This window comes from Syngnathoides biaculeatus, chromosome 17, assembly GCF_019802595.1.
Source record: "Syngnathoides biaculeatus isolate LvHL_M chromosome 17, ASM1980259v1, whole genome shotgun sequence".
Lineage (NCBI taxonomy): Eukaryota > Metazoa > Chordata > Actinopteri > Syngnathiformes > Syngnathidae > Syngnathoides > Syngnathoides biaculeatus.
In genome coordinates this window covers 3,732,555-3,757,055 of record NC_084656.1, presented here as the reverse complement: position 1 = coordinate 3,757,055, position 24,501 = coordinate 3,732,555, and the positions used below count along the sequence as shown (strand labels likewise).

Genomic DNA, 24,501 nt, shown 5'->3' with positions numbered 1-24,501 from the left:
ATCAGTGCATCATGCCACGATCCAAAGAAATTCAAGGAGAAATGAGAAAAAAAGTGATTGAAATCCATCAGTCTGGAAAAGGTTACAAAGCCATTTCCAAGGCTACAGTGAACCACTGTCAGAACCATTATCCACAAATGGACAAAACTGGAAACAGTGGCAAACCTTCCCAGGAGTAAACAACCAACTAAAATTAGTCCAAAAGTGCGACAAATCATCCAGAAGGTCACAAAAGAACCTCCAACAACCTCTTAAGACCTGCAGGTCTCACTGCCCACAGTTAAGGTCATTGTTCATGATTCTACCATAAAAAAAGTAATTGGCAAAAAATAGTATCCATGGGAGAGCTGCCTGGCTAAAACCCCTGCTGTCAGCAAAAAATAAAATCTCACATTTGCCAAAAAGAGATCTTGATGATCCTCAAGACTTTTGGAGAAACATTCTGTGGAGTGACGAGTCGAAAATTAAACTTTCTGGAAGGTGTTCAACTTGTTACATCTGGCGTAAAAATGGCACAGCATTTGATAAAAAGAACATTACGCCAACAGTGAAGCATGTTGGTCGATGTGTGATGGTCTGACGCTGCTTTGATGCCTCAAGACCAGGACAACTTGCTGTGATTGACAGAACAATTAATTCTGCTGTGTACCGGCAAGTCCTGAAGGAAAATCAGTTAAGGCCCTCAAGCACTCTAGGATCATGCAGCAGGACAACGATCTGAAATACCCCAGCAAGTCCACCTGTAAATGACTCCATAAAAAAAATAAATTAAGGTTTTAAGTCAAAGTCTAGATTTAAATCCAATTGAGATGCTGTGGTGTAACCTTAAACGTGCAGTTCATTATAGAAAACCCTCGAATATGGCGGAGTTGAAAGAATTCTGCAAAGAAGAGTGGGACAAAATTCCTGCTGAGCGATGTGAAAGACTCATCACCAATGAACGCTTGATTTCAGTTATTGCTGCAAACTATGGCACAACCTGCTATTAGATTCAGAAGGCAATTACCTTTACACAGAGGGTTTGGACTTTTTTTGTGCCTTAATAAATTGACTTGTCATTTGAAAACAGCATTTTGTATTTCCTTGGGTTGCCTCTGATTAAGAGTAAAATTGTGTGATGATTTGAAACCTTTGACTGACCTAGATACTGTATAATAGTGTTCTAAATAATAGCAGTCGAATGTGACTAACAAGATTAATCCATATTTTTTTTACTGTTCCATGTCAAACAAGATACAAGTAGGTGCAGTACATTCTAAGAAAACCAACAAGATGTAGCATTCATGATATACACACTCTTAAGGCTGTGCAATTGGGCAATTTGTTGAAAGGGGTGTGTTTGAAAAAATAGCGGCGTGGCATTCAGTCAGTGAAGTCATCAATTTTGTGAAAAACAGGTGTGAATCAGGTGGCACCTATTTAAGGATAAAGCCAGCACCTATTTAACATGCATTTCTCCTAAAAGCCTAGAGAAAATGGGTCGTTCAACACATTGTTCAGAAGGACAGCGTACATTGATTAAAAGTTGAATTTGAGAGGGGAAACCTTATAAAGGGATGCAAAATGTCAGTCACTCACATTTGAAAAATGTACGGGTGTGGTCAGTCATGCCCACATATATAAAGTTATGGGTGTGTGTTCTGTTTGTAATAATGAGTGTACCCTTTAAGAGCGGAGGGGGAGGTGTCAGGTAAACTAGGGAGTACAAGTAGGCTGAGAAAAAAAAAAAGATGTCAGGCCCAATGTGTCGATCGCAATCCATCTTCCGAGTGTTCGAGCAGTATCCAGCAATACAATAAGCTGGCATTTTGATTAACATGAAGGAACAAAGAGCGACCTTTCTGCAGGTAAAACTGGTATAAACACACGAGCCCGCCTGAGTGGCCGTCTGCTAATAACGTCACTTCCCGCTTCTTCTCCAAAACAAATCTCTTGAGAGGATTTTCTTGGCGGGAGTTCCAAAAAGCCATATACGTCAAATTCATCTTGTGTGGTGAAAAAAGCGGATGGATCCGTTCTGGCTGCCTTTATTTTTATTTATTTTTTTTAATTAAAAACATACTAAAAATCATGCTTTTCCTGTCAGTAGCCCTTTAAATTAAAATTGTGCATAAAACAAGAAACTGCATTATTATTCTTTACAAACGTTTCTAGTGAGACAATTTCAAACAAATAAAAATAGGTTTCAGTTTAAACTTGGCATTTATTATATCAAAAAGATAAGACATGGCATTAAAAAAAAAGAGGAAGCCAAGTAAGTGAACTTTTTATACCAGTACAATTTTATCTAAATGTGGAATCTCAGTCACAACAAGAGAGGACTATTTAAAAATTATGACAAATATGGAATCAGACTAATATATGTACAGGAAGCCCATACAGCTCACATGTTGGCTCACGTGTAACTATTTTGAAGTTACAAGTCTTTACTGTTCAGGTTCAAGTTGAGTTGCAAGTCTTTTTACATATTGTCAAGTCAAAAGTCATGGAATTTATGACTCGAGTCTGATTAGAGTCCAAGTCATGTGACTCAAGTCTCTGACATACGGTGTCATCTCGCTGTACTGAGTTTGTACATACTACAGTTGGTAAGAAAGCAAACCATGGACATTGTCAAGAAAACAAATCATCTAGCAGTTCAGTGTGCTCACCAGAACTTGCAGCAGTTCTTGCTCTCTCTGGTGCTTCTGTTTCAGCAGTTGCTGCAACATATGACCTAGAGCTGTACGCTGGTCCACTAGCACTTCCTCCATCCACACATGGACATAAATACATCAAGACACACGAAAGAAGATTGACTCAATACAATAACGTGATTCATCAATTCCTGATTTAATAAAAAACTTAACTCAGTCCTAAGAAATCAGAACCATGTCTTCCACAATTTAAATCTCTGAATTTAAGAGCGTGAGCTGCTACGACTAAATAAATTTAAATGCTGAATAAAATGCAACAAAGAAATTGTATTCCCAAATGCTAGGTATTATGTTCACTGTAATTTTAAATGAGTATTAGGGTCAAATACCTTAATATATTTGGCCTTTATTTCATTGGCCTGTAATGACATCAGTCACACATTTTGACCTCTCTCCTTAATCACCCTAACCTGTCTTCCCGTCTCTATTCCTCTCTATCCTCTGTCTCTATCTTAAGATACTTTTTTCTTTCTTTAGTGTCCAACCTGGTACACATGTCCTCATATGTCTCTTGTTTAGCCTTTGCCACCTCTACCTTTGGGGTACATCGCGTCTCAATGTATTCCTTCGTCCTCTCTTCGGTCCTCTCAGTGTCCAACTTTTTCTTTGCTAAATTATTTCTTTGTATGACTCCCTGTACATTGAGGTTCCACCACCAAGCCCCCTTCTTCCCTTTTCTACTAGAAGACAGACCAAGTACGCTCTTGCCTGTCCCTTGGCTGTAATAGTCCAGTATTCCAGGAGCACCTCCTGCCCGAGAGCATGTCTCATTTCTTTGTGAAAGGCTGGACAGCACTTTGCCTTTCTCAACTTCCACCATGTAGTTCTCTTCTTTCCCTTTATATTCTTAATCTTCCTCCCTGTCACCAGTCATCCTACACATGTGTGTCTATCTCCCTATGTCCAGCCTCTTCTGGGGGAAAAAAAAAAAAAAGTTCACAGCTGCATTTCCATCCTTTTTGCGAACTGTACCACCATCTGTCCCTCAAAGTTCCTATTCTGGATGCCGTACTTACCCATCACTTCTTCATCACCCGTGTTTCCTTCACCAACATGTCCATTAAAATCTAGACTACTTACAAATCTCTCTGTGTCTGGAGCTCAACCTGTGAACTGAAAACCAATTGTCTATTGTGCTGCCGTTTTAATGACTTAATTGATATAATGAGCATATTAGTATGATTTTGATTAGTTCATGAATGTTATATTGAAACAAAAGGTAGAAAAGATGGAATAAAATAATATTATACAGAAGAAAAAGAGAAAACAAAATAAAAAATGACTGTGGGCAACTAAAAACAAAAGAGGGAGGGAGGCACCTACCTGCAGGTTCTCTGCATCCAGAGTCTTTCTTTTAACTTCCAATTTTGTCAGCTGCATTAATTCACCCTCAATTAGCTTGATCTAGAACAGTGGAAAAGTAACATGAAGCTACCAGGGAGAAGTGGCATGCTGTGGAATGCAAAAGTTAGGATGAACAAGGATGAGGATTTAATTAATGATTTTCTACCTACAGAGGTGGGTGTATAAAATATGAACCACTTGAGGTCATTAAAAGTGCAGACAAAGTCAGGATACAATTCTATAAGTAAAACAAATTTCCCCTCTTTACCCTCACCAGTAAGCTCAGGTAGCAGTGCCTCATCTGACACCCAGCAGCAAGGTTGACGACAATATGAAAATAAAGCTGCAAGCAGCAATTAAAAGGTCCCCACTTGGCACACCACTTTTGATGACAAATTGTCAATATGATCATCAAACTTTGACAGCATGCTGTGCACCCATTAGTTAGATGGGCTTTAGGCAAATCCCAAAGGCAAACGAGCATGGCTGAATGATGACAAGCTATATATAGACTGTCAACTATTTCGTGACGCCAATGTCATGCCCTGGCTATTCTAGACACCTGTCATGACTTCTTTTGATTTGTTGCCGTTATGAATTTTCAATCGTACATTATATTTTGTTTTGTTTTTTTCTACTTCATTTTATATAAACAAAAATGGAATCCCGCATGCCATCAGCACGAACCTTCACACCTATCTTTCTGCTTTCCTGCTCTTCTTGATTCCACACGCACTAAACACGCAAGTCACACAAAATTGTTCTTGCACAACACAATTCATTATCACCCAACATCATATTATCCTGTGGTTATTGTTTGGTTTCCTATGTCCAGTGTGTATATACCCTGGCATCGTAGAACTTTATAGAGCATTTTCTCTAGTTTACATTCATCAAGACAATAAAAAAATTTCCTTGAAAGCTGTAAAAAAAAGCAACAACAAAGAATACATAGTACCAAAACAATTTAAAATTATGATATGTCACACTTGACTTTCGTGTCTTAGAATGCCAATGGCATCCGATCACGGATAAACACAATTAAGATTACGGACAACATTGTTAAATTTAAAACAAACCGACTCATATTACAAGAAATGCACCTTACTAAATCAAAAGAAAAGTGACTTGAGTCATGATTTTGTTTTATGATAATGCTTTTCTGAAACGTCTGACAGTTTGATTTCAATCTCATGAAATCAAATTAACTGTGTTTCACGTGGCCCTTAATGTTTTATTTAACGAATTCTACCATTCGTACAAAGTCTGTCCAGGTAATCAAACATATGAGCACAACTATATTTTCTCATTTACAAAATAAACGTAGGGCTGTGAATTTCAACTTGAGCGCAAGTAATAAAAGTATTACGTTTTTAAAATAATAATAATAAAATACAGATAATACATCATGTTTTCATATGGGTAGAAGTAAAATCATGCATTGTAACTGACTTACACATAGGTAGAAGGGTTTTCCAGAATTTTGAGGTCAAATTTGGGGTGCGTATTTTACATAGGTGAGCATTATAGATGAGAAATTAGGGTAGATGTGCACGTGTAACCAATGCCGTCGTTATGTTTTGCAACAATTAGCGTGTGATGGTCTTGAGACAACTCTTTGCTCTTCCCCATTATGAGATGTGTCTTGACTCACACCATGGCAATGAGACCTCTTTATAGGCAATCAATTAGAACTGAACCAGCTGATATTCGTATTCACTCACAAGTAGCTGGAGTGTTGTTTAATTACTGATTGATCTTGGTTGTTATCTTGGGTTAGCACTTCCCTTTCTCCATGTGTCCAATTCTTGTTCAATGTGTCATTTCACATTATTACACCAACTGAATTTTTCTTTAATCTTTCTTACTTTCTTTGTATGTGTGGCTTACTTGGTATGTTCCCAACATCTGGTGAAAAGTTCATGTGAATGGGACTGTTGGAAATATTTCACTTTTTCGGATGCTTATGATTTCGGATACAACAGCTAAAATATCTAAAATTATGGCCAGAAAAATGTCACCTTTTAACCAAAATGCAAGGCTACCTGTGAGTTTCACAGCATAGGTTGTTGTAGTTCCACAATAGAAGCAAGCCCAAAAATTATAATCAATCAATCAATCAATCCATCAATCCATCCATCCATCCTCTACCGCTTTTCCAGGTCGGGTTGCAGGAGAATAGCTTCAGTCTCTCCCCATGGACAACTCCACAGTGGAACAGAGTCCAACCCCTCTCAAGAGGAGTAGTGCCAGAGCCCAAGCAGTGCATAGAGGCGAGTCCCACTATATCTTGTCGGAACTTCTTGACCTCACTCACCAACTCAGGCTCCTTCCCTGCCAAAGAGGTAACATTCCATGTCCCTAGAGCTAGTTTCTGTAGCCAGGGATCGGATCGCCTTTGGTCACCACCCAGCTCACATTGCACCTGACCCCATGGTACCTCTCACATGTGGTGAGCCCATGGGAAGGGGCACTCATGTTACCCTTTCGGGCTGTGCCTGGCCGAGCCCCATGGGTGCAGGCCTGGCCACCAGGCGCTCGCCTTCAAGTCCCACCTCCAGGCCTGGCTCCAGAGGGGGGGCTCCACTGACCCATGTCTGGGCAAGGGAAACCAAGATCCAATTTTTGTAGTCATCATAGGGGTTTTGGGGTCGTATTTTGTCTGGGCCCTCACCTTGGACCTGTTTGCCATGGGTGACCCTACCACAGCATGAGGCCCCAGACAATTTAGCTCAGAGGATCATCGGGACACATAAACCCCTCCACCACGATAAGGTGACGGCTCGAGGAGGGGCAGAATTATTATAACCAAGCAATTTCAATTGGGCACTTACATGGCTGTGCTCAAGCTTGAAAAAAATGTCTTTGAAAGTAAGAAGAGCGTAGAGTATCTTTAAATCTGCCATCCATTTAATTCTACAGCCATCAGAACAGATTATAAACTGAGGACAGGTTTGACCCTCACTGCACTCATTTGCATCCCTCCATACAAACCTGGTTCCGGATGTAACCATGGACAGAATCTTTCTGCAGCTGCAGTGCTTGGAACGCAGCTTTCTGCATCTCCTCCTGCAGAGTTCAAATAGAAGACATGAATGTTCACTGAGTTTCAAGGTTATTTTATGTTTCAATTAAGGCTGGTTTTCACTCCCAAACATATCTAAACAACTTCTATTTGATCACTGAAGACATACCTCCTGTAAAATCTGGGCAATGGCTTTAGATTTGTCCAAAACTTGAATGGATAACATCTTGTCAAACTTCTTCTCCAGAGTCTCCATACTGTTACACAACAGGCGGGAAACACCATCGACCATCATAACTTTGACTGGTTGATTAGAACACACTGAAATAGTATTTGTGTGTTTTTCTGTGGGTGCACGTGTGTGTGTGTGTGTGTCCATTCTAAACCTTCTGTAAGCCTCAGACACGAGGCTCTTTCTACGTGAATCACTGGCCTCTTGGAGGAGGCTCACAGCGCAGCTGTCTGACAGCATCTTTTGCATGGCCGCTACAAATGATATAGAAAAGATTGGTTTCTAAAAGAAACTAGAATGTGGTGCAAGCATTGATTGAAAGAGCAAAAAATACAACAGCAACAAATTGGAAGACCTTAAAAAAAACTAATTGGTTTGCAATGGATTTTCCAATGGCATACTGACATTTCATTTAATAGTATGAACATCTGGAAACAATGCCCATCATCCATTAATCATGTAACTACAAACTTCCCCTGACTTTTTGGTCCCAATCATTTGCTTACATGTTAGAAAGGCATTGATATAATACTTTTGTATAAGACAGTATGGGTTTAATTCTGTTCATGTCCCCGAATACACAGCAACTGATGATCTCGAGCCCATCCGGGAAAATTGCTTCAAAAAGGGCATTTGGTGTAAAAATCGTGCCAAACAATTCATGCGAGGTACTCTCTGTTGCGACCGCTTATGCAAAATTAACAAAAACAACTTTGTAGTAGCTGTTAGGAGACCTTGCTGCTTGTCCCATTACTGTAGATTTTAGCATGCATGCATCCATTCATGAATCCATCCATTTTCTACAGTATATCCTGTTCAGTCATAGGTCAGGTGGAGCCTATTCCCACCAGGCGAAAATATGTACAAATATAATTTCATCATGTGTTTTGTGGATTTGGAGGTGTTCGACCGTGTCCCTCGGGGAGTCTTGTGTGGGGTTCTTTGGGAGTATGGGGTAACAAACCCCCTGATACGGATTGTTCAGTCCCCATACAACTGGAGTTAGAGTTTGGTCCGCATTGCCGGCAATAAGTCGAACTTGCTTCCTGTAAGAGTTGGACTCCGCCAAGACAGCCCTTTGTCACTGATTTTGTACATAACTTTTATGAACAGAATCTCTAGGCGCAGCTGAGGCGTAGAGGGTGTCCAGTTTGGTGGCCTTAACATCGCATCTCTGCTCTTTGCAAATCATGTGGTTCTTCTGGCTTCATCAAGCCCTGATCTCCAACGCTCACTGGATCAGTTTGCAGCTGAGTGTGAAGCGACTGGGATGAGAATCAGCACCTCCAAAGATCAGACCATGGTCCTCAGTCGGAAAAGGGTGGCATGCCCTCTCTCAGTCACTCACATTTGAAAAATGTACAGGTGTGGTCAGTCATGCCTGCAGATATAAAGTTATGTGTGTGGTCCGCAAGTTGCGGGTATGATTAGGGATGGAATTTCAAGACCTTAAAATAACTTACTGAGTTGTTATACCCAAGTATGTAGTTGTTATGTAATACCATAATCATAATTTACTGACACTGAGACAGGCATTTTAAAAGAGGTCAATAGATAAATAAAGTTATAATCTCATATAATATACGGTGCTATCTATTGTCAATCCATTGATGAAAACTAGCAGTAGATTATCTATAGCTTCCTAAAGCATGTAGAGGAAAGTTTTCAACTTCAAGATACCGCGTTACCACGGGGGGAAATGACCGTTCGCATTTACATATGGACAGACTAGTCTAACATCAGAACTTAGATCAGGTCAAAGTAAATCACAATCTCATACTTATTATAGTTAGATACTGAAACATTACCTGTGTTATATCCCAGAAATGTTTTCAATGTAACTCAGGGGTGCCCAGAATTTTTCCCCCAAGATCTACTTTTCAACCAGCCAGCCTCTCGCAATTAACCACCGGGGGCATGGGGGGTTGCAGATGTGCATCGCCGCGACTGCCGTAAATAGGATGCCGGATTACTAGAAAGCGCCTTTATATGTGTACACTCAACATATAGGCCTCACCTGAAAGCGACGAGGTGGATGAAAGTCTAACGTCTTTTTTTTTCTTTTTTTTTTTTTTGGGGGGGGGGGGGACGCCGTCACACAATCAACCAAAACTGCCTCGTGATCGACGCATTGAGGACCCCTGGTGTAACTGAATTTCCTTTGACATGGCTCATTATGTTGATGACTTTCAATGTAAATGCACTCGCAGTAGGTGAAGCAGCTCGGAACATGTGCTTTTGGCATCACTTCGGAACATGCTAAGTATGGTTAACTTGCATTTCCTGTTTGTGAATATTCATTGTTTAGGATCAGGCTTGTTTTGTTACCAACATTTATGAAATAAATGAATGTCATGACTACACAAAATAAGCGACGTCTTTAAATATCAATTTTTTTCTACTCATAACAAATTTGACACGCGTGATTTTTCGTGCTCGACTGTGGAGATTGAGTGCGGTGGCGCGCCGGCGTGATCGTGCCCGTCAAATATGAGTGACTGCCTCTCTGAGTCGGGGATGACATCCTGGCGGATCAGTGCAGCATCTGCAGTGATGCAAGCTTTGTATCGATCCGTTGTGGTAAAGAGGGAACAAAGTCAGAAGGCAAACCTCTCAATTTACCAGTCAATCTATGTTCCTACCCTTATCTACGGCCATGAAATTTGGGTCGTGACCAAAAAACAAGATCCCGGCTACAAGCAGCCGAAATGAGTTTCCGCCGCAGGGTGTCCGGGGTCGCTCTTAAAGATAGGCTGAGATCATCCGGGCGGGTGTCGAGCCACTGCTCCTCCGCATTGAGACAAGCCAGAAGAGGTGGCTGGGCATCTGATCCAGATGCCTCCCTGGTGAGGTGTTCTGGGCATGTCCGACCGGAAAAAGACCCTGGGGACGACCCAGAACACGCTGGAGGGACTATGTCTCTCGGCTGGCCTGGGAACACCTCGGGATCTCTCCGGAAGAGCTGGTGGAAGTGGCTGGGGAAAGGAAAGTCTGGGTATCCCTGCTAAAGCTACCGCGACCCGACTCAGAGAAGCGGTAGAAAATGGTTGAATGGATGGATGGATAATTTAATCACTATGGGACGAACAAAGTCAGTTGTAAAACAGGGCAGACATCTATCTTCCGAATTATGAGCCCCTTGTAAGATTTTGTAATTTACATGAAAATTGGGTTACGAACACAGACGGGAACAAATCAGCTAAGAATTCTGAATGAACTTTGTGTTCGATCTTGAGAAACATGTCACAAAAACATTTGCAAACAAAAAAAAAATTCTTTCACATTAAGGATTGCTGTTTCAACATTTTTGGGGTCTCATTTGAGATGACGACCATGATGACAGGTTAATGTTACTGCAAGTATTTGTTTGGCACAGTTTTAAGCCAGATGCCCTTCCTGACGCAATCCTGTGCATTTATTCGGTCTTGGGACCGGCCTAAAGATTGCACTGGCTTGTGGCCCCATGGTTAACAATTATAAGTACAACTTTACAGCCAACTGAAACTACAGATTGGTGTATAGTTGGGTAAAATGTAACAAGAACAGTGATTCCTACTTTGCGCCTGGCCATCCCACACTTACTGACCCCACCCGACCTTACCGTCCTAACTCAGCCTCCTAAGCTAATGTTCGTCTGGCCTTGGTTGTGTTCCTTTTCACCTTATCTTGCCTATTGTTGAAGATTGCCCTGTTAGCTCTCATTAAAATTTCGATAAAATTCACGACATGCATCCTTTTCTTTGTGTTTGAGTTCAGGAGAACCGACAAGCCCCTAATATTGAGAACCTGTTTAAATTAATGTGTTAATAAGCCTTCAATCCCTGACTGATCAATAATTAACAATGGGGTTTCTCATAAATTTTCCCTAACTGTTATCCACAGATAATAGGTGGCTATATATATGGTTTAGTCGCTACACCATCAAAAGGTTATGAAAATCGTGTAGCCTACATTTTGATTCCATTATGACAGGGATACATGTGACTGCATGCATGTACAGTGCCTTGTGAAAGTATGCAGCCCCCTTGAACTTTTCAACCTTTTGCCACATTTCACGCTTCAAACATAAAGATATAAAATTTATTTATTTTTTGTCAAGAACCAGCAACAATTAGGACACAATCGTGAAGTGGAGTGAAATTTATTGGATACTTTAAACTTTTTTAACAAATAAAAACCTGAAAAGTGGGGCGTGCAATATTATTAGGCCCCCTTGCATTAATACTTGTTAGCGCCATCTTTTGCTGGAATTACAGCTGCAAGTCGCTTGGGCTATGTCTCTATCAGGTTTGCACATCGAGAAACTGAAATTCTTGCCCATTCTTCATTGCAAACAGCAAGAGCTCAGTGAGGTTGGATGGAGAGTATTTGTGAAAAGCAGTCTTCAGCTCTGCCCACAGATTCTTGATTGGATTCAAGTCTGGACTTTGACTCAGCCATTCTAACACCTGGATACGTTTATTGTGAACCATTCCATTTTAGAATGGCTTTATGTTTTAGATCATTGTCCTGTTGGAAGATAAGTCTTCATCCCAGTCTCAGGTCTTTTGCAGACTCTAACAGGTTTTCTGACAGAATGGTCCTGTATTTGGCTCCATTCATCTTCCCATCAATTTCAACCATCTTCCCTGTCCCTGTTGAAGAAAAGCAAGCCCAAACCATGAGACTGCCACCACTATGTTTGACAGTGGGGATGGTGTGTTCAGGGTGATGAGCTGTGTTGCTTTTACGCCAAACATATCGTTTTGCATTGTGGCCAAAAAGTTTGATTTTGGTTTAATCTCACCAGAGCACCTTCTTCCACATGTTTGGTGTGTCTCCCAGGTGGCTTGTGGCAAACTTTAAAAGAGATCTTTTATGGATATCTTTGAGAAATGGCTTTCTTCTTGCCACTCTTCCATAAAGGCCAGATTGTGCAGTGTACGACTGATTGTTGTCCTATGGACGGACTCTCCCACCTCAGTTTAAAGTTTAAAGGTTGGGAAATCCTTTTGTATCCAAATCTGGCTTTAAACTTCTCCACAACAGTATGTCGGACCTGCCTGGTGTGTTCCTTGGTCTTAATGATGCTCTCTGCACTTTAAACAGAACCCTGAGACTATCACAGAGCAGGTGCATTTATACAGAGACTTGATTACACACAGGGGGATTCTATTTATCATCAGTCAACATTGGATCATTCAGAGATCCTCACTGAAGTTCTGGAGTGAGTTTGCTGCACTGAAAGTAAAGGGGCCACATAATATTGCACGGCCCACTTTTCAGGTTTTTATTTGTTAAAAAAAATTAAATGTACAATAAATTTCGTTCCACTTCATGATTGTGTCCCACTTGTTGATTCTTGACAAAAAAAAAAAAAGATTTTATATCTTTATGTTTGAAGCCTGAAATGTAGCCAGAGGTTGAAAAGTTCAAGGGGGCTGAATACTTTCACAAGGCACTGTATAATGATGCTCATATTTTACATACCCAGGAGATTGTGAATGTTTTTTTTTTAATGACTGAACAACAACCATAATTAATTTCTTTATGTTTTGTGTCATGATGATGCTTTTCTGAAATACTTTACAGTTTAATTTAAACCCCATTAAAATAAAACTAAATGTGTTTTGCCTGGTACCTCATGGTTTCTTTAAAAAGTTGTATACATCTTAAAGATTCTGGCTGGGTCATCAAACATGAGCACAACTATGTGTTTTCTCATTTACTAAATAAAAGTAAGTCTGTGATTTTCAAAATAAGAGCAAGTTAAAAAAATTATTTTGTTCAAAGAAAGTGCTTAACTTCAGAATACTACTGTGATAAAAATTAACAAAATACAACAAGTACGTCATGTTTTGATCATATGGGTAAAAGCAAAATTATACATTGTAAAAATGGATTTTACACAGGTTCAAAGGTTTTCCAGAATTTTTTAGGTTAACTTTGGGGGTTCACATTATTAATGATAAATTTCTGTACATACTGGCAACTTCTCTCTTCCTCAGAGAGTTAGCTTCTTCCTGTGTGATGGAAGTCAGATGCTCCATACGGATCCTGTCAGGAAAAAAAGATATGTGAAATGTATTGAATTGATTTTATTCACGCAGTCAGACAAAATGTGGTATAAGATAGAGGGACAGAGAGAGAGAGAGAGAGAGAAAGAGACAGAGAAAGAGGAAAATTTGTAAAACTAACACATTACAATGCTTGAATTTTACAAAGTCGTTAATAAATTCATAATATCCAAGTGAATTACAAACTTTGCAACATTGGAAGTATGTGATTATCTTTCACTTACCGATCTTCCTCCATGGCCTGGAGAAACTCAGCACTCTTTTTTTGCCTGCAGAGGTCAGAACATAGTAGTTCATTTATCAGGTGGGAACAATACTTCCCCTTTGATATGCATTTACATGCTGCCTTCATGTACTACCTGCTGTTATCCAACAGCATGTTGCTGATTCGACTGCTGATGTCGTATTCAGCGTGTCTCACTTTGTCTAACAACAGCAACCTTTCAGACTCCTGGGCCCGCTGCTGCTGTGTGACCCCTTGCTCCAGGCGTTCCTGTTCCTAAACATCAGTGGAAAGGTTTAGTTTCACTTCACTGTTTGATTTCTGATACTAATTTATGATGTGAATACTCTTTTTTTTTTTTTTTTTTTTTTTTTTCCCCCCAAAAGGTGAGTCAAAGTCAGAAGCAAACATTGACCAGCTATGAAATGTTCCTAAGGGGTAGGGTGAAAAAAAAATGGGGAATGACTGAACTTTATTTGAGAACAGCCTACCTGACGGACTGAGTTGAGGATGTCTTCTTTACGAGAGGTGTTCATGAGTAGAAGCTGGGTGTGCTCATTTAGTTTCTCCTCTCGGTGTCGCTCAAAGGCCAACTTTTCCTGCTGCTTCTGAAACTGATAGAGAAGAAGCGGCATGTCAATTATGCTTCAATTTCTCCTAAATCATTTTCTAAATTTTTCCTTAATATTTGAATTCAGTTTTGTTTCTTTGGTTTTTTTTCTTTTGAAATTTGAAACTCCAGCTGTAATGAAAAGGTGGAGAGTGATGAGGTGAATGTGTGAAGACCAAAAGCTTTGCAATCAGTGAGGACGATAAACTATCTCCATGATTACAGAAAAGTATAAATATAGGCTGGTAAGAAACAGAAACAGGCATAGGAACACGAATAGTATAAAACTAAAACAGAAGCAAAGGAAACCAAATTGATTTATACAGTGCATTTCATACGCAACTTAATGCTATGTGATTTACATGATTAAAAGCATTTAAAAACATCTTATTAACACTTAAAACCGAGGAAAAAATAAAGTACAATTAAAATACAGTGCAAGCAATATTTAAAAAAAAAATCTAAAAAGCAGGAGAAAAAAGAATTGAACCTGGAATCTGGAGTTAACATTACTTCTGTTGGCAACTCCATTTGTGTGCAGCATAATAGCCAAATGCTGTTTCACCATGCTTGGTTTGGCTGCTGTGGTCCACTATTTCACCTGAGTGTGTCAGTCAGTTGCAAGGGACATATCGACACCGCCACTGAGGGAAAATTGAACTCACACTCCCCGCACCAAAGTCAAGCTTGTGTACCACTACACCATTGGTGACTTGACCTGAGTCTGTTGATCTCAGAGCCACAGTGGATTTATATTGCATAAGCATATTTTTCATATACTGTATTCAGAACCACCGTGTCACGATTGACTGGCAACCACTTCAGGCTGTACACTGCCTCCTACCCAATGACAGCAGCACTCCCACGACACTCATGAGGATAAGCGGCTCAGAAAATGTGTATATATATATATATATATATATATATATATACAGTGCCTTGTGAAAGTATTTGACCCCTTTGAACTTTTCAACCTTTCGCCACATTTTACGCTTCAAACATAAAGATATAACATTAAATTTTTTGTCAAGAATCAACAACAAGTGAGACACAATCACAAAGTGGAATGAAATTTATTGGATATTTTATTTTTTTTTAACAAATAAATCTCTGAATGATCCAATGTTGACTGATGATGATAAATAGAATCCACCTGTGTGTAATCAAGTCTCCGTATAAATGCACCTCCTCTGTGATAGTCTCAGGGTTCTGTTAAAAGTGCAGAGAGCATCATGAATACCAAGGAGCACACCAGGCAGGTCAGACATACTGTTGTGGAAAAGTTTAAAGGCAGATTTGGATACAAAACGATTTCTCAAGCTTTATACATCTCAAGAAGCACTGTGCAAGCAATCATATTGAAATGTAAGGAGTATCGGACTACCAAGACCCGGCTGTCCCTCTAAACTTTCACCTCGAACAAGAAGAAGACTGATCAGAGATGCAGCCAAGAGGCCAATTATCACTCTGGATGAACTGCAGAGATCTACAGCTGAGGTCTGTGCTGAGGTCGAAAATGGAATGGTTCACAAATAAATGTATCCAAGTGTTAGAATGGCCAAGTCAAAGTCCAGACCTGAATCCAATCAAGAATCTGAGGGCAGAGCTGGAGACTGTTCGCAAACGCTCGCCAACCAACCTCACTGAGTTCGAGCTGTTTTTTAAGAAAGAATGGGCAAGAATTTCAGTCTCTCGATGTGCAAAACTGATAGAGACACATCAAGTGACTTGCAGCTGTAATTGCAGCAAAAGTGGCACTAGAAAGTATTAATGGAAGGGGGGCAAATAACATTGGACAGCCCACTTTTCAGGCTTTTTTTTTTTTAAGTTTAAAATAGCCAATAAATTTCATTCCATTTCACAACTGTGTCACACTTGTTGATTCTTGACAAAAAAATCTAATTTTATATCTTTATATTGGAAGTGTGAAATGTGGCGAAGGGTTGAAAAGTTCAAGGAGGCCGAATACTTTCACAAGACACTTTATATGAACTGTTTAAGGACTATTCCATTGAGTCCTACACAAATTACTAACCTGTTCAACAGTACATTATGATCTACCATATCAGAAGCCACACTGAGATCCGACAAGACCAGAATTGACACCTTTCTGAGTCAGTATTCAACCTTATATCATTTAACACTTTGATAAGAGCAGATTCTTTGCTGTGATGAGTTTGGAAACCTGATGTAAATTTGTCAAGGAAACCTGATGTAAATTTGTCAAAAAGGTCATTGGAAGTTCAAGAAATTGCTGAGTTGAATGTTTGTAGCACAACTAATTATAGCAAATGTGGTACTACAAGATGAACTGTACATTGCGCTACTTGATTACAGCTGCAGCTTTATTTCAGAGAGCAAAAAATCTCAATTTTGAAGGGGAGAATGCATACCTTTCTCTTCTCATAGTCACTGAATTTATTCTAGAACAAAAAAGAAACATTCAATATACCAATTGAACAAGATACACTTATAATTGATGACAATCAGGTGTAACGAGTTTTACCACAGTACAGGGTGTCAACTACCTGCCAGGCCTCATCCACACCATCCACACAGTCAGAGTTTTGTTTGCCACCGTCACATTCCAGAACTGGCAGGAGATACTGGGATGGAGGGCAGTACTCTTCTCCCAGCTCTGGGGAAAAAAATAAATTCAAAACTATGATGAATCATCTTAAAATGAATGTCCATATAGTACAGCAATGAGTGGCTAATTTAATTTTGTACAGTACGTGAGTAACCTGAATATCAAAATATTCCTTGCCTGTAATAAATGATTTGAAATGGCGAACAATTTCACCCGTGAACAGATTATACATCATATTTTGATTTCCACTATTGTCTAAGGGGGTGCTATGATGAATCATCTTAAAATGAATGTCCATATAGTACAGCAATGAGTGGCTAATTTAATTTTGTACTGTACGTGAGTAACCTGAATATCAAAATATTCCTTGGCTGTAATAAATGATTTGAAATGGCTAACAATTTCACCCGTGAACAGATTATACATCATATTTTGATTTCCACTATTGTGCATTCAAAACAACTCAGATGTTGATGGTCAAGTTACTTTGGGGCAGTGCAATATTTATGCAAACAGAAGTTATAGTTCCAGTTCCTCTCCTAAAAAAATTACAATACCAGATTAAAATGTCTTTAGTAAATGGCTTATATGAGAAACCAGAAGAGGAAAAGGAATGAAACACAAACACCCTTTTGAAAATTGAAATATTGAATATTGAAAATTTTATATAATTATAAATATTGGGCAACATGGGTCATCCTGTTACTAGCTTCTGAAGTAAAAAAAAATGTTTAAAAAGATTTTACAAATAGAGGTATAAAGAGCAATGAAAAAAAGGATATATTTTGTGGTGATAAAGTAAAATATACTCACCACTGCACAGGAATTGCTGAATTGTCGCTGTACCTTCCACACATACAGATGCAGGAGGATAGGTCATTGAAGCTGCATCTACTATGAAGTTCTGTCACAGTAAATGTGCGCACACAGAGACACACACGCTTGCTCTGAGAAATTGTTTTGTGATCTTTATTTATTTATCTTTTCTGAGCTATGGTGTGTAGCAAATTTCCAGGGTAAACGCCTACCTCCAGTGTGCGGATATAAGCAAAGCTTTTGGGAATCTGGACTATGAGGTTGTCACTCACATCCAGGGTACGTAAACTGGACAGAGAGCTAATTGTCGATGGTAGTTCACCAAGACAGTTGCCTAAAACAATGGGAATCGCCACAGTAAATTCAACGTGACATTGAGAAACAACACAATACACAACAAACGAGGAGTAAAATTGACCTTTCAAATTGAGTGTCTGCAGTAGCCCAAGATTCCCAATGGATTCCGGAAGGACCTTTAAACGATTCTTCTCCACATTCAAAATCTAAAAAAAAAAAAAACACAATATAGTAAGTAAGTAAAATAGTAATAAGAAAGTAACAATATTCAAAGTAAATAATGTTTATTTTCAAAAGTTCAAAATAGCTCTACCTGCAGAGATGTCAGCTTCCCGATGTTTTCTGGAAGTGAATGAAGCTTATTATCATGCAAATCCAAAACCTTGAGTGGAAGAAAGAGGGAGAAATAGTTTGCTTGGTCAGGAAACTTTATAGAGAAAGCAGAAAAATTAAATTCACTTTAAGCCTGTGATTTAAGGGTGAGACTAAGTATTAGTATTAGATGTCGTGTTCTGTGTGAGACCCCAGGATCAAAATCAATAATATTCCTGCAGTCTGATGAAAAGCATACGTGTACATTATGAGAATGATCATTTTGTAACATGATGCAGTTGTCTGCATTTGCAATCATGTAAGGTCAAAATGATAATTGAAAATATGATTAATTGCACTGTTTCTTATTATTTTTTCTCATTCATCATCTTTGTAAAACACTTCTTATCCAAACTAAAAACAGCAATTTATTTAAATTATGGATCAGCATAACACTCAACGTCATCAGGATAAGAGCCACATCTTAATTTTCATTTGGATAGCAAATGCAAATTCTACACAAACTGTCTGAAATCTCAATCCATATTGTTTTACTCCTGGACTATAACTAGAGAGCACACTGGAAATTACAGTTATAACATTCCAAATATGTCACCAATACGGTTTGATAGGATTCTATGGTATAATAATGAGTATATGGAGATTTATAAATACTTAAAGCGGAGCTCTGTATTTTATTGGTATTATTAGAAGAATTTTTGAAAATGTAATTCTGTCATTTATTTAATTTTTTGTAATCTCAATATGCGCATGACAGCATTTTTAATGTGTACCTATTTGATGACTGTATTTTATCATTTTATTACATTTACTGTACATGGCAGTATTTTGAATAAAGAAGCCAGTTTCTGAACATGACCTTTTTCAGCAAAATAGATACAGTAGTATCTATATATTTGATTTATATACTAGAGGTGGTTTTCTAATAATAATTTTTTGTTGTTTTTAAATGAATATGCACAAGATAATTGTCAACTGCAGCACAATAAGATGGGGAAAAACAGAATGGAAAAAGGGGAAATTAGCAATTACAGAACTTGTGAAAAACAAAGAAAAAAAACTAAACTAAACTGATCAAAGATTTATGTATGCATTGAACAAATCATGATTAAAATATTGCATTGATGTTGTCTCAATTTATCCAGACAAAACCCCAAAACGGTGACTGAAATAACTTGAAACTGACAAAAGTAATGATGAATAAGTGTTCACTGAAAATTAACTCATGAAAAACAATGGTTCAACAGAGTAATTAAAAGAAATAATGTAATGAAACGGGCCTTACGACAATAAAGTTGACTTAATATTTTTTTACACCTTTTAAGCCAATCCCTGCAAACAAATGGTTTATGTAACTTCTATGAGGTTTCTGCAACACTCAGCAGGTATTTGGGCCCCCTCTTCATGAGCAAACTACTCCAATTGTCTTGAGTTTGAAGAGTGCTTTCTCTAGACAGCATGTTTCAGCTCCTTCAAAAGATGTACTATAGCACAGGTGTCAAACTCAAGGCCCGGTGGCCGGATCTGGCCCGCCCCATAATTTTATGTGGCCTGCGAAGCCAAATCCAGAGTGTAAATTTCCATGATTCTTGTAAAAATTGTACCAAAATTTTAAATTGTCATATATCATAAATGATACAAGTTCAGATATTAAAAGCTTTTATGTGCTACCAAATGTGAATAGTTGAAAAACACATTACCCAAGATTTCTGGTTCCAAAACTAGTTCATAAGTTGATGATGTAAATATGATGAGATGATTAAATATTTTTGTTCCACAGTAATAACTGCCCACTGAGGGAAACTGGAACAACAAGGCCTGCGAGAAAAATGAGTTTGACACCTCTGTTCCATAGGATTTACAGTAGATCAGGGCTCAACGAAGGACACTTCTGAATAGCCCACTGTATTGTTCTCTGCCACTCAGAATCAGAATAAGTTTTAATGGCCATGTATGTAACAACAAACAAGGAATTTGTCTCCGCCAGTTGGTGCAGCACTGATACGAAATTCATGTTTAATACAGAGAAGAAGTACAAACAACAAACAAACAAGAACAAAGAACAATAGACAGTCTTGTTCTCATTCATGTTTTTAGCTGTGTTTTGGGTCATGATCGTGACTCACGATCATAGCAGCAGAATGACATCTGACATGTACAAAACCATTTTGTCTGGGACTTTATAGAAAAAAGGCAACCAAACTAATCATAAGATGCGGGATCTTGACCATGCAACAAGACAATGACCCCATACACACTGACAAGTGGAAGGTCAATCAGCAGACCTTAACCTAATAAAGCAAGCATTTTACCACATCAAGAATATACTGAATGGAGAAACCCCCAGAAAACTTTCAGATACTACGGTATGCTGTGGATATGCCTCAAATATGGTGTGACGCAATTATGTGCTGGTGCGACCAACTGACAGCACCAACTGAAGAAGTGCTGTCAATGCTATTACTGCAAAAGTTACTTCAGAGCTCTGCAAGGCACATCTTGAATCTGTTCAAGAGGCGATACAAATTCAAAACGATCAAGGCATTCTGGAGAGAAATGTGTGCTGCCTTGTGTCAGTAAACTGGGGCTCAGTAAAAGATCCGATGGATGGATGGATGGATGGATGGATGGATGGATGGATGGATGGATGGATGGATGGATGGATGGATGGATGGATGGATGGATGGATGGATGGATGGATGGATGGATGGATGGATGGATGGATGGAGTTGAGTCAATGCAAAACATTGACATTAGACTTACAAATTCAACTATAACTAGACCCAGCCCAAGAATGGTCTTCCACTGAAAGGTATGAAATGAAATCAAACGAGATAAAACTAGGAACCCAAATGTAAATATTTGGTGATGGACCTGTCAAGTATCTGAAATGTTTTTTCAGTGAGAACACCACCGAAGTACTGTGTTTTACCAATGACACAGTGTCTGATATCTCTTGAAAAAAAATGTTAAATCACTAATCAGCACCCAACTGTGAAATCTCTCATTAGAGACAATCTGCAGAAATACTGAGGCGCAATTTCGCTGATCTCCAAATAAAAGTGCAATGTTTGAATGCTGAGGTTTTTATAAGCGAACCTCTCCCACTTGTACAATTTGGAGATTGTTTGTTGATGCTCTATCAATTAAATAAGTGGCTAAGCAAACAGTGTACTGCACTATCCGTGTAGTTAAGAAAGTGAAGCTTTGTGGTGCAAGCATTACGACATGGGCATGTTTCTCTTACTATCGTGTTGGGCCTCTTTATCGCATTCGAGGGTTCATGGATTTGGTTTGCATTTGTCAAAATACTTAAAAGAGGTCATGTTGGCTTATGCTGAAGAGGACATGCCCTTGAAATGGGTGTTTCAACAAGACAATGACCCCAAACACACCAGTAAACATGCAATGTCTAGGTTCCAAACCAACAAAGGAGTGGCCAGCCAAATCCCATGACATTAATCCAATTGAGAACTTGTAGAGTGACATCAAAAACGCTGTTTCTGTTCCTGACACTACTGTACATGGAGGCCAGACACAGCGGTGTACATTGCGGTGGCAAATGAGGTGCGCATGTACGCGATGGTGCTGTTGATAATAGCGCGCCCTACCAGGAAGAGGAAGTCCTTTTGTTGCACCAGGCAGCCAGTAATATTGCTTGTGCACCTCAATATATATTCGTAAAACTGTAGTCAAAAAAACTTCACATTGCTCGAACGATCTTGGACTTTATCATTTACAGTACATGATTCTCTATAATTTTCTTTCTAATGTCTTGAGGCAAGAATCACCTTCATTTTCACTGATCAATTTTCATTGTTATACAGACCAATCACATTACAACACAGTCTCCCTTTAAACAGGCAGACTGGCTCATGACAATTTTGAAAATACTTGTGATGCTAATTACAAGACATCTTAGTTTAATATATCATTCAAGTTAAAACGATCAGACTTTTCTAGGAGTACCAGAATCAGAATAAGAATCATCAGAATCACAGTTTTGTCTTAGCCTAGATAATTTTTTTAATGCTTTTGTCGATTCACAATTTAAGACCAATGTACTGATTTTCATTGGGTAATTTTCAGTAAAATAAATTTTTTGTAGTTTTATAAGTTTCTAATTATTTCAGTAACCAAAGTGGGCTTTTTTTTCCTATTCTCGAGGAAACCTAAAGAGCAAACACACAAAGGTTTATTGATATATTTAGGTTTATTGCTATAATAAAAAGAATTAGATTCATCCCAGCACTGGAATATTTGTGTGGCTGGGTGACTGTACCTTTAGACTGCCAAGGGAGAGAATGTCACTTCCTTTGGGAAGCAGCGATTTGAGATCATTGCTGTGCAGTATCAGTACCTGTGGACGAACAACACGAGAAATGTTAACAGTTAAGGACTAGCTAGGCATACAGAAAATACATTGTGAGTATTCTTTTGCTTTCCACTCTTTGTCATGGTCTTACCTTCTTCTGGAGAATTTTGCAAATCGAAAAGGCACTTGAAGGAACCTGTGCAACAGCAGATAGGTGTTTTCAATTGATGTTGAAATGTTGAATGTTTTGCTCTTCATTGACATCAAGAAATCTCTGATTTATGCATCTCTGCATAAATATTATTGTACTGGAAATTATTTTGTCAAACACTGGGCAGGTATTGTACAGTCTTTCTAAGCAGGCAAACCACGATCACCAGATAGTGAAACGATCACAGTTCATACATACAATATTTAGGCCAGTGTTGATAAATTCCTTCAGCTTTTAGATTTGGTTATAAGCTGAGAACTTATTTTGTTTTTTAGATGACCCCATTGGGAAAGTTTTGTGATGGCTGTCAAGTTGAAAATTGACTTGGTAACTTTTAAACATATTTTTAGACCAATGTCCAGGATTTCTGCTCAGCATGACATGTCCACAATAAATGCTGAATAAACCTCCACAACGACATAAATCATAGATAATGGTAACACTAATAGATATTCACTTTCTGCAGTGTTCTAATTAAAACGTTGAGCTAGAAGATGTAAACTTTAGATGCCATCTAAGAAAACCAAATTTTAAAGTGACTATCCACTTGGAACTATGAAATTATGGGCAAAAACGTCAATCAATCAGGATACCGATCTGCAAAGTATAAAGCTTATTGTATGAGACAGTGCAACACTGCATGATTTTTTTTATAGTACTTTAAATCTTTGAGAAAACCTAGAATTTTAGATGGTGATTTTGGTGTTACTTGAATTTATTCATACAATACATAAAACAAATTACATTTACTTGACATATCACTAGGCAGAAAATTGACCCAACTGGTTACAGCATTGGCCTCTCAGCTCTGAGGAATGGGGTTCAAATCCCAACCCCGCCGCTGTGGCGTTTGCATGTTCTCCCCATTTCGGTGTCGATTTTCTCCGGGCACTCTGGTTTCCTCCCACATCCCAAAAACATGCATGAATTGGAGACTCTAAATTGCCCCCAGGGTGTGATTGTAAATGTGACTGTTGTCTGTCTCCATGTGCCCTGCGATCGGCTGGCAACCAGTTCAGGGTGTAGCTTGCCTCCTGCCACTTGATAGTTTATATATATAGGCTCCAGCACTCCTGCGACCCTCATGAAGATAAGTGGCTCAGAAAATCAATGAATAAATGAATGACATTTCACTTCATCTACCCAGATTGAATTGGATTTTCACATCTTTAGTGTTTGGTTTATAGTTACAGTGAACTAAAGAAAAGAGTAATTTCAAGGTCCTGTAGCCAGTTTCCAGATCTCAACCCCAGAGAACATTTTTAGAGCGAGTAAAAGTTTTGAAGGAGATCTCAATGGCAGAATGGGCCAAAAAAAAAAAAACAGCAACAGCATGTGAAAACCTTGTTAAGACTTGGGGAAAACATTTGCCCTCTGTCATTGCCAACTAAGGGTTTGTAACAGACTCTTGAGATGAACTTTTGTGACTGAACAAATACTTATTGTCCACCATAAAATGCAAATAAATTGTTTTAAAATCAGACAATGTGTTTTCCTGGATTTTCTTTCTCATTTTGTCTCTCCGGTGAGGTACACCTCTGATAAAAATTACAGATCTTTCTCTTCTATTTAAGTGAGAGAACTTGCAGGACTGGTGGCTGACTAAATACTTTTTTGCCTCAGTATATCAGTAGTCAGTAGTAACAATTATGTAGTAGCTACTTCTGAGCAATATTCCTCCTTTGACTTAGTGTTGTGATCTGCATACACGATATATACAGGGAGGCTTGTATTGGTGAAGTTCAGTGCAAAT

General features: G+C 38.7%; 1 protein-coding gene across 2 annotated transcripts in view; it reads right to left on the bottom strand.

Moving 5' to 3' along the window:
- lrsam1 (leucine rich repeat and sterile alpha motif containing 1) overlaps positions 1–24,501 on the bottom strand; it is a 40,912-nt gene that overhangs the window by 10,582 nt on the left and 5,829 nt on the right. For both annotated transcript variants that reach the window (XM_061801630.1, XM_061801629.1), the window contains exons 4-20: positions 22,689–22,733; positions 22,505–22,582; positions 18,203–18,271; positions 18,011–18,095; positions 17,805–17,926; positions 17,590–17,680; positions 16,715–16,824; positions 16,580–16,609; positions 14,068–14,190; positions 13,713–13,852; positions 13,578–13,622; positions 13,263–13,333; positions 7,452–7,551; positions 7,235–7,322; positions 7,035–7,109; positions 4,020–4,100; positions 2,652–2,747 (exon numbers count right to left, since the gene is read on the bottom strand). In XM_061801630.1, coding sequence (XP_061657614.1) covers positions 2,652–2,747; positions 4,020–4,100; positions 7,035–7,109; positions 7,235–7,322; positions 7,452–7,551; positions 13,263–13,333; positions 13,578–13,622; positions 13,713–13,852; positions 14,068–14,190; positions 16,580–16,609; positions 16,715–16,824; positions 17,590–17,680; positions 17,805–17,926; positions 18,011–18,095; positions 18,203–18,271; positions 22,505–22,582; positions 22,689–22,733 — 1,449 coding nt within the window. The remainder of the gene's footprint in view (positions 1–2,651; positions 2,748–4,019; positions 4,101–7,034; positions 7,110–7,234; positions 7,323–7,451; positions 7,552–13,262; positions 13,334–13,577; positions 13,623–13,712; positions 13,853–14,067; positions 14,191–16,579; positions 16,610–16,714; positions 16,825–17,589; positions 17,681–17,804; positions 17,927–18,010; positions 18,096–18,202; positions 18,272–22,504; positions 22,583–22,688; positions 22,734–24,501) is intronic.